We start from the raw sequence: 12,896 nt of genomic DNA on the forward strand, positions 1-12,896 counted from the left end.
GCCAATCGCTTGTGTGAGACGAGGTGGTGAGGTTGCCCAAGTGCAGGAGGGCGTGTTCCTAGCGCCTGCTTGAGGCTGGGCACTTTTGGCATGGGACTGAAGTTGTCGGCTCTGGGAGACACTGTGTGTGGTGGGTTGTCACACACATGCAGTTGACAGAATATAAAAGGGAAAAAGGTGTTTTGTTTTGTTTTTTTTATTTTGTGGAAAACAAAGAAAAACTAAAACCCCAAACTCCAGAAAAAAATCCTAAAAAATACGTTTTCTTAAAAAATACTGTGTAAGTCTCTACTCCTCTCCCTCCTCCCCAACAGCCCTCCTGTGTGTCCTTTTTCCCATGTGCCCTGCCCCCCACCCCTCCACTACTCACTGTTCTTGCTACTGTACCCCCATGTCTCATTACCTACCCAGGTTGCCCGACCTATTCTCTTACCTGGCGCGTATATTTCCTTTCGTTTCCGGTGACCCCTGTACCTACTGCCCCACTTCCCCAGCATGCAAGAGCCGCCGCCTCCGCGTCTTTTCCTGGGACTCCGTACTAGTTTGCCCCCACCACCCTCTCCCCGGTTAACTATTCTAAACGGGAGCCAGTAAGCTGCATCCTGCCGACCCCCCAGTTCCCACCCCACCCCAAGAACCTCGAGTCCTCCCGAGGCAGCTTTAGCCAGGAAAAGCTGTTCTCCAAAGTTCAGCCTTTGCTTCTCCCCCCCCCCCTCCTTTTTTCCCCTTCTTTCCCCCTCCACATTGTTCGTGCACCTCTACAAAAAGAAATCTTTCTTCGGGACCCCATATTCCCTCAGCCTCGTCAACCCTGTGTCTCCGGCTCCGTATTTTTTCTTCTGCTGTTTGAGGCAAGGTCTTCTCTGCAATTCTCCTCCCCCACCATGTACCCCGCTCCCCAATTCTCCCGGGCCCGGGAACCGCCCCCCAGCCTCCCCGGAGGCCCGTCAGCGGATGAGGACGTTGATCTCCGCCACGCCGGCCTCCAGCACGTTCTCCGCGGTGGTTTTCCCGTGCTGCTCCTTGAGGTGCCGCCGGATGGCCGGCTTGTGGGCGAAGCGCACATCACAGTAGGAACACCGGTAGGGCCGCGCCCCTGAGTGCAGGTTGAGGTGATCGTGCAGCGTGGACTTCTGCGTGAAGCACTTGCCGCAGATGCCACACGAGTGCGACTTGACGCCACGGTGGACGTTCATGTGGCGGTTGAGGTTGCTGCTGTGGTTGAACTGTTTGCCGCAGCGCGGGCACATGAAGATGAAATGCTGCGCTCGCATGTGGAAGACCAGCTTCTCCACACCCTGGAACACTTCCGGGCATTTGGTGCACTTGATGTTCTTTAAGGGGTTTCCACTTGAGAAGCCCCCAGGCAGGGGTCCCCGGCTGCCCCCCGCCCCCAGGCTGCCCCCCGCCCCCCGGGCAGCCATGGCCACCGCCGCTGCTTCCACAAGGCCCGAGGTGGCCCCCACGCTGGCCCTGCCCCCTGGGATCAACAACAGGCCTTCGCCCTCTGCGTCCTCGGACAGGCTGTAGCAGGCCTTCACCACGCCTTGCGGCGGGGCTACAGAGTTGGGGGCCACGCTGCTCTGGGCCAGCTCCCCCAGGTGGCTGCTCACAGATGCCCCGATACCCAGACCCCCTGCTAGGCCTCCAGGGGGCTTGAGGCGGTGTGCCACTTCGAGGGCGGACTCCACCTTGACAATGCAGATGTCAGAAACGTCCTCATCCTCGTCCTCGTCCTCGTCCTCCGCCTTCAGCTCCAGGTCCTCATCCAGCGGAAACTCCAGCTTCACGGGCCGCAGGAGCGGAGGGGGTAGAGGAGGCGGGGGTGGAGGTTTCGGTGCTGGCTTTGGGGTCCTGGCTGGAGGGAGGAGGGACTTGGTGGCACTGACACTGCTCATGAGGCTCGCCTCGCTGACCCCATCCTCTTTGAGGCCTATTTTGGGCTCAATGAACTGGCTGAGGGCGTTCCTGCATTTCTCCACCACGTGCTCCATTTGCAGGTAGGAGGCGGCTGTCAGGTAGTTCACGATGTCCCTGACTGCGAACTCCAGGGCGCCCGTGTAGCAAGAGAGGAGCAGGTCCGCCACAATACGCGCGCTGTGCATCAGCGAGACCTGCAGCTCGGAGCTGGGATTCAGCAAGAACTGGTCCCGGAGGAACGGCGAGCAGGCGGCCAGGATGACCTTGTGGCCACGGAATTTGAGGCTGTCCGCCACGATGGTCACATCGCAGAACCGCTCCTCGGCTCGGAGCTGGTTCATGTTCCGCAAGGTAGCGGCCTCGTGGCCAGGCAGCTGGAAGCGCAGGACTTCCACCCCAGAGGCCATTGTGGCGGGAGTGGACTGCCCTGGGTGGGAAGGAAACCGGTCAGAGACAAAGGTCTCTGGCTGTCGTGAGCCTTGGCTCCAGACGCCTCACACTCCCTACCTCCCTAGTCTGGTCGCGCCTCCCTCAGTTTCCCCAATTCCAAGGGGGCGCGGTCCCTCCGTGGAGGGAGGCGTGGTTCCCGGGGGCGGGGCAGCGGCGTCCACACCCCCCCAGTCCCGCGGCCCGCGCGCGCGCCCCTAGGAGAATGGAGAAAGGGGTTGGGTGGAGGGGAAAAACCCGAGGACTGCACTCTGGGGTGGCCCCCGGTTGCAGGCTTTCCTCACCCGCCTCGCTTCTAGCCTGGGCCTCGCTGCTGCGAGTCCCCCTTTCCACGTCCTCCCACCGCCCGGGCAGGTCGTGCACGCCCCCTCCCACGAGCAGGGCTCCGTGGCACGCCCACCCATAGAATCACGACCCTGGGTGCACGCGCCTCTCACCTGGCCCGGTTCCGCGTGCTGATTTTCCCCCCTGGTCCCCCACCCCCCCGGGGCCAGCGGCGCCCCCCACACTCGGGCAGGGCCTGGGCAGCGCGCAGGCGCGGGGGTGCACGGGGCGCGCGCGCGGGCCGGCTCCGCGTGGGCGGGAGGGGGAGGGGCGGGGGCAGCTCGCGCCGAGTGTTCCGAGGCCCCGCGCAGCGCAGCGCAGCGTCCGTGAGGACTCGGGGCGGAGGAAGAGGGGAGGGAATTAAAGGAGCAGGGTTCCCCCTGCCCGACCCCCCTCTCCTCCCCGGGCACCCCGACGCGGTTAAAGGGCTGGACACTCGTGCCTCCCCTTTGGCCAGGATTATTTGTCCGCCAGAGCGGAAATACGCTCCATACCCCCCTCTTTCACGCTCCCCCTCCTCTCAGCTTCTGGGGCCCGTGGCCCGTCTGCGCGTGCGTGCCAAGGCCCGCGCGCTCGGGACCGCCCCCGGCTCCTGGCGCACCCCCCTCCTGCGCCCCAGCGCGTGCCCGCTAGCCCCGCCCGCCCCACTTCACCCCCCCACTCCCAGCGCGCGCGCTCCCCGCGAGCTGCGCAGTCTGCGCGGCCACCTGCTCCGGAGCAGGGCGTCGCTCCCCGCCCAGCTGTGCAGAGTCCCGGCACCTCCCGGGGCCTGGGACCTGCGGGTGGCCCGCGGATCTCTGGATCACTGCTGCCCACCGCTGCATCCTCCGCTGAATATATGCACAGTTCCTCGGACCACACTTCCGGACTTTTCCGAGTCTGCCCACGTAGTCCTCCTGATCTAAAAGATAATTTCCACAAAACTGGATGAGCCTGCGGGCCCAGCTTGCCTTGCTTTGGGACAGTTGCTTAAACTCTCACTCACCCTCCCTCCCAAGTGCTTGCCAAAGCCGAGATCTCCGCTCGTACTGTGGAAGACTAGCGCATTTCACCTCCACGGTGTAATTAACCCTGGGACTAATCCTGCAAATGCAGTTATTTGTGTCGGTACGAGCATACCGTTTTGACTCTTTCTCTGCACCTACCCCTTCTGTTCCTCAGCCTCCTGCAGAGAGGTGCTCCCGAGCCCTAGACCTCTATTCTGCACCTGGCTTTCACTGCCACTCCCAAACTCGGTTGCAACCTCCACTACTTAAAAGCAAGTGCCTGTCTTGAAGGCTAGCTCCTAGCGCTTCTGTGCACCCCAAATACCCATGCTGGCTTTCCAAACTATCAAGGTCCTCCTCCGGAACACACCTCTGTTGCCTGCAGATTTGTTACACGCTCTGCGGAAGCTTTTCGGTCCTGAGGATGCTAAACACTGGCTACCTAATGTGTTCGATCCCCGGCTTCCCCCACAGACTGTAACTTCTTGAATACAGGAACTGCGCTATGGACTGTGTTTTGCGATTTAACTCAGGCAGTAAGTGCCTGGCAGTTGGAAGTCATTGACTTGAACTGAATACCCACGGAGTGGTGAGGCCTTTAATTTTCCTTTTAAAACTCTCCGACTTTGTGGCCTCATCCGGCTCACTTTGTAGTCAAGTTGTGTGGATTTAAGCAAGAGAGAGCCTGCTTTTGCGTCTGGTATACCATGTTTAAAGCCATATCCACTGTCCGAGGCGCTCGGGAAAGCCCTTGGGCAAACTGCTTAATTCTCTGAATCGCTGGAGTCTTTATTTTTGGCCTAAAGGTCCTAAATGCTCATCAGGCTGATAGAAGGTTCCAGAGAGCCTGGGAGACACTGGATAGACAATGATTCTGAGGTAACACCCTCTTCGCTTTACTTTGACAACTGCAATGATAATTAATTAATTAACTTATTTATTTTTCCGAAACAAGATCTCTCTGTGTAGCTTTGGCTGTCCTGGACTCTGTGGACCAGGCTGGCCAGGAACTCACAGAGATCCACCTGCCTCTGCCTCCTGAGTGCTGGGACTAAAGGCGTGCGCCACCACTGTCCGGCATAAAATGTATGTTTTCTTATCCCATCTTTTTCTCTTTACCGAGTTTCTCAAAAGAATCATCCATAGGGCTGGAGAGATAGATCAGCTGTTAAGAACACTACTTCTAACCGTGCGGTGGTGGCGCACACCTTTAGTCCCAGCACTCGGGAGGCGGAGGCAGGCAGATCACTGTGAGTTTGAGGCCAGCCTGGTCTACAAAGTGAATCCAGGATAACCAGGGCTACACAGAGAAACCCTGTCTTAAAAAACCAAAACAACAAAACAAACAAAAACAAAAAAGAACACTTCTTCTTGCAGAGGGCCTAAGTGCAATTCCCAGAACCCACGTAGTGGCTTACAACCATTTATAACTCCAGTTCCAGAGGATCTGACCCCCTCTTCTGACATCTGTAAGCACAGGCACAGACATCTCCCTCTCTCTCACACACACAAAGCAAAATCAGGCCTGGTACCCTCAACAAGAGGGAACCCATGCCTCGTAGTGGTGAGCTAGCTAACTACCCACAGCTATGAAGTCACAGATCTCAGAGCAGAACCTACAACCACCACATTACAAAGCCAGCACTGCCCAACTGTATCCTGACTACACCCACAGGCAAGTGGGGTCCTCACCCCATCAAGGAGACAGAGACAATTGCAGAAAACCACAACCTACCAACATGCAGGTTTGTGCGGCCCGCTCCCGACCGATGCATCTATAACTCCCACACCTAAGGCTCAGGGATCGTTGAGGGAAGGGCATGGAAATCAGTAAAGGCCACAGAATCAGTCAATTGGCTAGGAGATTGTGTTTTCCAGGAACATCAGGAGCTTCGTCCGCTAAAGTCTCACCAACATGACTGTCTAGACATGAGCCAGATCATGCCAGTACATGCCAAGGTGGATGAAGGAAAGCCCAGGAGGCTTCAACCCTGGACAAAAAAACCACAGACGGCTAAGGGATGCTAGGAGCAGGAGAGACAGCCTTCCCCAGGGAAGAGCACCCCACTGGCTACCCAACACCAAACGGTCAGCCCTGAGACCAAGCAGGTTGGACTTCAGTATTTAGGTGTATATATGGCATATACATGTGTGTATATGCAACACGCCCACATCTGTGTGTGGGTAACAACAACTAATGAAAAAAAAAAAGATCGTGGATTTGAAAGACAGCAAGGAAAAAGGAGGAGCATATGAGAAGATTTGAAGTGAGAATTATAATTGTAATTATATTATATAATAATTGTGTAATTATAATCTCAAAAAGAATTTTTTTTTACTTTACACAGCCTGACATTCCGGCATATGGACTGCTCTGGCAGGAGGATGAGGAGTTCAAAGCTATCCTTGGCTTATGTTCTGTTGCCAGATCTCTTGAGACCCAGTTTCAAACAATCAGTAGGCAGCCAGGCGTGGTAGCACACACTTAAATTTATTTATTTATTTATTATTATGTATACAGTGCCGTCTGTATGTACACCTGCGGGCCAGAAGAGGGCACCAGATCACATTATAGATGGTCGTAGGCCACCATGTGGTTGCTGGAAATTGAATTCAGGACCTCAGGAAGAACAGTCAGTGAGCTTAACCTCTGAGCCATCTCTCCAGCCCAGCACACACTTTTAATCCCAGCATTCGAGAGGCAGAGGCAGGTGGATTGCTGTGAGTTTGAGGCCAGCCTGGTCTACAGAGTGAGTCCAGGACAGCCAAGGCTACACACAGAGACCCTGTCTCAAAAACAGTATGTAAATAAACAAGCATGTTGGTAGTTGGCTGCTGGGTGGCCCAGGGATGGAAGGCTGAGGAACATACAAAAAGCCCTAGGTTCAGTTCCTTTTTAGTTTTAGTTTTTGTTTTGAGACAGGGCCTCTTTGTATAGCCCTGGGTGTCCTGGACTCGCTTTGTAGAGCAGGCTGGCCTCGAGCTCACATGGTTCCCCCACCTCTGCCTCCTCAGGGCTGGGATTAAAGGCGTGCGCCACCACATGCTGCTGCTGCTGCTGCTTCTGCTTCTGCTGCTGCTTCTTCTTTTCATTTTTTTTTTTTAAATTTCCTGATTTATTAATTAAAAAAGGAAGAAGAAGGCAAGACCTCTGGGTATATTACATTGGCAACTCAGCACGTTTGTTTGTTTGGCCCTGAGTACGCAACCCTCCGGCCTGTCTCCTGAGTGCTGGGGTCTCATTGTGAGCCATCTCATTGTTTTAGGCTGCTTGGCTGAAACCACTGTATTTTTTGGACTATAGGATGCACTTGACCATAAAACACATCCAGTTTTTAGAGCAGTAAAACAAGAAAAACAGGGAAAACAGCAATTGGACCATAAGGTGCACCCTAACTCCCCTCTACCCACTTTTTGGGGGGAAGTGTACCTTATGGTCCAAAACGGTACTTGAGCAAGGCTCACACATCCTCTTTACACGGCCGGCGGCCTCTGCCTGGCCTACAGTTCAGTGTTGAGCGCCTTGATCCTACGGTCTCTGTGCAGACCAGGCTGAATTTGAACTCAGGGAGATCTGATGACCCAGTGAACAAAAGCCTGTTTCAACAGACCTCTTCCAGCCAGGTGGTGGTGGCACACACCTTTAATCTCAGCACTCGGGAGGCAGAGGCAGCCTGGCCTACAAAGTGAGTCTGGGACAGCCAAGGCTACACAGAGAAATCCTGTCTCAAAAAAACAAAAAAACAAAACAGACCTCTTCTATCCCTTAAAAAAAATTTGTGTGTGCGTGTGTGTGTGTGTGTGCGTGTGTGTGTGTGTGTGTGTGTGTGTGTGTGTGTGTGTGTGTGTGTGTGGCAGAGGAGTATAACTATTGGGGAATTGGCTCTCTCCTCCACCATATGAATTCAGAATGTTTGGCTTGTCAGCAAATTCCTTTATCCACTGAGCCAACCCCTCCACACACCTGTTCGTTTATTGTTGTTTTGATTTTTTTCTTTTTGTTTTTGTTTTTGAGCCAGGGTCTCCCTAGCTGAGCCTGGCCTGGAGTTTGCTCTGTGTCTAAGGATGGCCTTGAGTTCCTGATCCTCTGCCCCAGCCTTGTAAGTGCTGGAATTACAGGTAGGAGCCGCCACTCCCAGCTTTTTGAACTCAGAAATGGGATTTTAGAATTTCAGAAAAGACTTTGCTCCAAGGAACTGACTCATGATTGAAGTCAGGAGAGAGCAATGTGTAAACAGGGCATGGTGTCTGGCAGTGTACTTCAGGGTGATTCAATAGAGCCCCGGACTTTACACTTTGCTCATTTGGGACTTTAAAAAAATCTTTATTCTCTCTCTCTCTCTCTCTCTCTCTCTCTCTCTCTCTCTCTATCTATCTATCTATTTTGTTTGCTTGTTTTTGCTTTTGTTTTTGAAGACAGCGTTTCTCTGTGTAACTTTGGCCATCCTGGACTTACTTTGTAGATCAGGCTGGCCTCAAATTCACAACGATCCGCCTGCCTCTGCCTCCCGAGTGCTGGGACTAAAGGTGTGTGCCACCACCACCCGGCCCTATCTATTTTTAAGACAGGGTCTTACTATGCATATGTAAGTCTGGCTTGCCTGAAACTCACTAGGAAGACCAGGCTAGCACTGAACTCAGAGATGACCTTGCTTCTGTCTCCTGATTCTGGGATTAAAAGTGTGCATCATAAAAATAAAAATAAAAAAGAAGAAGAAGAAAAAATGTGTGCATCCTGTGCCCATCCAATAAAAGTAAATCTCAGCCTGGTTGTGGTGGCCCACATCTTTTATCCCAGCACTTGGGAGGCAGAGGCAGGCAGATTGCTGTGAGTTCCAGGTCAGCCTGGTCTACAAAGTGAGTCCAGGACAGCCAAGGCCACACAGAGAAACTCTGTCTTGAAAAACAAAAACAAAAAAAACAAAAACAAAAAGTAAATCTGAAAGCCACAACAAAACACCAGCTGGGTGGGCTGGAGAGATGGCTCAGTGGTTAAGAGCACTGGCTGCTCTTCCAAAGGTCCTGAGTTCAATTCCCAGAAACCACATGGTGGCTCACAACTATCTATGATGAGATCTGGTGCCCTCTTCTGGCCTGCATGTGCAGACAGAACACTATATGTAATATTAAACAGCAAAACAAAACCCACCAGCTGGGCATGGTGGCGCACGCCTAGGAGACAGCCTGTGAGTTGGAGGCCAGCCTGGTCTTCACAGCAAATTCCAAGTTGGCCAGGACTACATAGTGAGACTTATCTCAAAAACAAAAACAAATCAACAAGAAGTTTACATAGGATTGAGGGTGAAGCTCAGTTGGTAGAATGCTGGCCGAACACGCAAGAAGTCCTAGGTGGTGCGTGTCTACAGTCCCAGGACTCAGGGCTTTGTGGGGAATTTGGGCCCATCTTGTGAAAGGCTCTGAAAGACTGTTGGCTGTTGTTCTCGATTACCAGCCCGACCTGGTAATGTTTATTATTAGGCCTATAATTATTATTACATCAGTATAACCCGCTAGCAATCGATCAAGACACAGACACTTGTTATATTTTAAAATAGCCTTAGTTACTCTGGGGCAGGGCAGATATCAATCCTCTAAACTACCTCCCAGAGTGGGGCAGGCATGGGATCCCTGTCCCAATCCTATGCCACCTGCTTCTAATAATTTCTATCTAGCTACCTCCCACCCATAATCCCATATATTTCTTTTATTTATTTTTATTTTAAGATTTATGTATACAGTGCTCTGTCTGCCTGCATTTACACCTGCAGGCCAGAAGACGGCGTCAGATCTCATCACAGATGGCTGTGAGCCGCCATGCGGTTGCTGGGAGTTGGACTCAGGACCTCTGGAAGAGCAGTCAGTGCTCTCAACCTCTCAGCCATCTCTCTCTGGGCTGAATTCTCCATCCATGCGGGCCACATGCTTCTCTTCCATCTAACCGATAGCGACCTTCTCTTTTCCTCAGGTCTCCCTTCTTCCCAAGATTCCCTCTGTCTCCGACAAGCCTGGGAACCTTAGCCACGCCTACCCCATTTGCCGCCATGGGTCAGAGTCAGCCCAGATGAAGAACATCAGCAAGTATTTGGGATTATGGATGGGAGGTAGCTTCATAGAAGTCATTAGAAGCAGACGGCATGGGATTGGGACAGGGATCCCATGTGTGCCCCACTCTGGGAGGTAGTTTAGAGGATTAGTATCTGCCCTGCCCCAGGGTAACTAAGGCTATTTTAAAATACAACAGGTGTCTGTGTCTTGATCGATTGCTAGCGGGTTATACTGATGTAATAATATGGGCCATATTGGTAACATAACAAGTGGCTCTCGCCGTGGGGCAGTTATCAGGCAATACTGATAATTTCACAGCAACAGTTGGCATACCTTTTATCACTTTATTGGTGTTTTTGATCTCCTTCTCCCTTCTCCACCCCAATCCCTCCAACACCTCAACACCAGATGGGAGAGAAAGAAAGCTGGGGGCGAGGGGAAGGGCCGTAGGTCTCTTTACTTCCTAATCTTCATTTCAGGAGATCTCTGATTTTTTCTCACTAAACTGCAACAGCAGCACCCAGGAGCAGCAGGGACACCGGCTGCCACCTTCTTTCTAGGAGCCCCCTATCTCTCTCGTGGCTCTGGCATTTATTCCCACTCTAGAGTCCCCAGAATTAAGCTCCCTGCAGCTGGTGAAGAGCCTCTCTCAGAGGCTGCATGGGGCAAATAGCCTGCTACTGTGGACAGTCCGAATCAGCCCCGTATTCCACACCTGGCGTTACAACAAAAACATGTTTACATGAGTTTTTAAAGACACCAAAACTTTCCACCACAAGAGAACTTGTCTCAAACAAACAAACATCACAGGCAGAAATACAGATTTATGTAATTTTCCTTGGCCCGGTTTTCCAGCGCCAGTTCTCCCCCAGGTGACTCTCCTAGTCAGTTTCTGGAAACATTCTGCACATACACAGAGCTGTGGGGCTCGGGGACGAGATAAGCATTTGCTGGCAGGTGCTATGCCAGGTGCCCGGCACCACAAAACTACCACACCACCAGCCAAAACCCACAGCAAGCCGCAGGGAACGACAGAAGGAGCGGGCCCAGTTTTATTTCTTCCCTGATGGCAGTGTCCCATACACACCACCTAGGCCGTCATCTTACCTGCCTTGAGTCAGTCCACTCTACACAGATGAACCTCAAGATCTGAGAAGCTGCGTGTTAGTTGCTGTCCACGGGTGTCACGCCCACATGATGGTCCTCTGTAAGCGGGCACAGGTTCATCCCAACCTCATACGTGGCCCTTTCATATCTATAGGATAATACATGGGTATTTGGCCGGGCGGTGGTGGCGCACGCCTTTAAACCCAGCACTCGGGAAGCAGAGGCAGACAGATTGCTTATCCATTCAAGGCCAGCCTGGTCTACAAAGTGACACTAGGACAGCCAAGGCTACACAGAGAAGCCTTGTCTCAGAAAACAAAAACAAAAACAAAACAAAAAAGTGGGTCTTCTGCTGTGTAGCTTAAGCTGGACTCAAACTTGCAATTCTCTTGCCTCCTGAATGCTGGGGTCCCAGGTGGGTTCTCCCCTTTGGGGGTCACAGGTAGGTTCTCCCCTTTGGTGCTATCTTCTAGGTGTGTTTTCCCACTGGCCACATGTGTGACACTGATGGGACAGGTAACTCATGTGCCAAGTGAAGTCTTGGTTTTTTTTTTTTTTCCTTTTTCCTTTAATATTTGTTTATTTTTGAGCCGGGCATGGTGGCACACGCCTTTAAACCCAGCACTCGGGAGGCAGAGGCAGGTGGATCGCTGTGAGTTCGAGGCCAGCCTGGTCTACACAGTGAGTCCAGGAGGGCCAAGGCTACACAGAGAAACCCTGTCTCGAAAAACCAAAAACCAAAAAAAAAAAAAAAAGATTTGTTTATTTTTATGTGCATTTATGTTTTGCCTCCATTTATATCTGTGTGAGGGTGTCAGATCCCCTAGAATTGGAGCTACAGACAATTGTGAGCTGCTGTGTGGTTGCTGGGAACTGAACTCAGGCCCTCTGGAAGAGCAGCCAGTGCTCTTAACCACTGAGCCATCTCTCCAGCCCTGAATCCTGGCTATCTTAAGCCAAAAACTGGATTTGCTCCACCACACTAGATCTGGGACTGGAGGTGGGGCAAGCTCTGCTGTGATGTGGCCTCTTAATTTCTGCCCTGAAGAAAAGCAAGCATGACCATCTGTCCCTCATATCTGGAAACTTGTAGTTTACCTTATCAACCCAGGGCAGGGGCGGAGGGATAGAGTTGACAAGGACGGGAGCTTCAGAGCAGTTCCTGGGAAGAAGGGAGGGATAAAGCACTTGTGTTCCACACTGTGGAAGGTGTAGAGGACCAGAACAGAGCTGCTGGGAGAGGTAAGATGTGGGGCAGCTCCCAGCCATACCGTGTCACCATTGTCATATGCAGCGGCCCTCGGGAACGTGGAGATTTCCCTCTGGGACATGGGGTGGCCAGAAGAGCTGCGTGTGCAGATGTGAGTGTGTGTGGGAGCGTGATCGGATTATGAAAATCTGCTAGGTGGCACTTGGAAGGTGGAGGCAGGAGGATTAGGAATTCAAGCCTAGCCTCTCCACTACACAGGAAGGGTGAAACCCAGTCTCAGGAAGATGGGCCTGGGAAGACGATTAGGTTGGTAAGATGCTTGCTGAACAAGGGGGAGACCCTCAGTTTGGGTTCCTTGGATGCAAGGCCGGGGGCGTGGTGGAGCATGCTTTTAATGCCAGGACTCGGGAGGCAGAAGCAGGTGGATTGCTGTGAATTCGAGGCCAGCCTGGCCTACAAAGCGAGTCTAGGATAGCCCAGGCTACACAGAGAGAGAGAGACCCTGACTCAACAAAACAAAAAAGTCTGGAGGCAGTGTTGCCCTCTTGTAAGCCCAGTGAGTGCTGGAGAGCTTTGATGGGGAGGACCCTGAAGCCCTCTGGTCTGGTTTAGAGGCAAAGTTCTGAGCAGGTGAGAGACCCCAGTCTCAAAAGAAAGGTAAGAGGGGCCTGAGAAATTATACCCACAATTGTCCTCTGACCTCCAGAGGCACAAACACATGTGCATATTCTCACTTGCACAGGAACACACACACACAAACACACACACACACACAAGAAGTGGAAACCAATGGTATTTTTGCTGCTGATCTGACAGTTTTCTTGGGGTGGGAGGTGGGCCTAGCAGGGAGCTCCCCT

General features: G+C 52.6%; 1 protein-coding gene across 1 annotated transcript; it reads right to left on the reverse strand.

Annotated features, from left to right (window-relative positions):
* Positions 1-936: 936 nt before the first annotated feature.
* Positions 937-2,902, reverse strand: Zbtb12 (zinc finger and BTB domain containing 12). Its single transcript, XM_051153544.1, has 2 exons — positions 2,805-2,902; positions 937-2,347 (listed from the first exon to the last, which is right to left on the reverse strand). The coding sequence occupies exon 2, from the start codon at positions 2,325-2,327 to the stop codon at positions 948-950; it is 1,380 nt and encodes a 459-aa protein (XP_051009501.1). The 5' UTR covers positions 2,328-2,347; positions 2,805-2,902; the 3' UTR covers positions 937-947.
* Positions 2,903-12,896: the final 9,994 nt, after the last annotated feature.

This window comes from Acomys russatus, chromosome 11 (genome assembly GCF_903995435.1).
Source record: "Acomys russatus chromosome 11, mAcoRus1.1, whole genome shotgun sequence".
In the NCBI taxonomy this organism is placed as follows: Eukaryota; Metazoa; Chordata; class Mammalia; order Rodentia; family Muridae; genus Acomys; species Acomys russatus.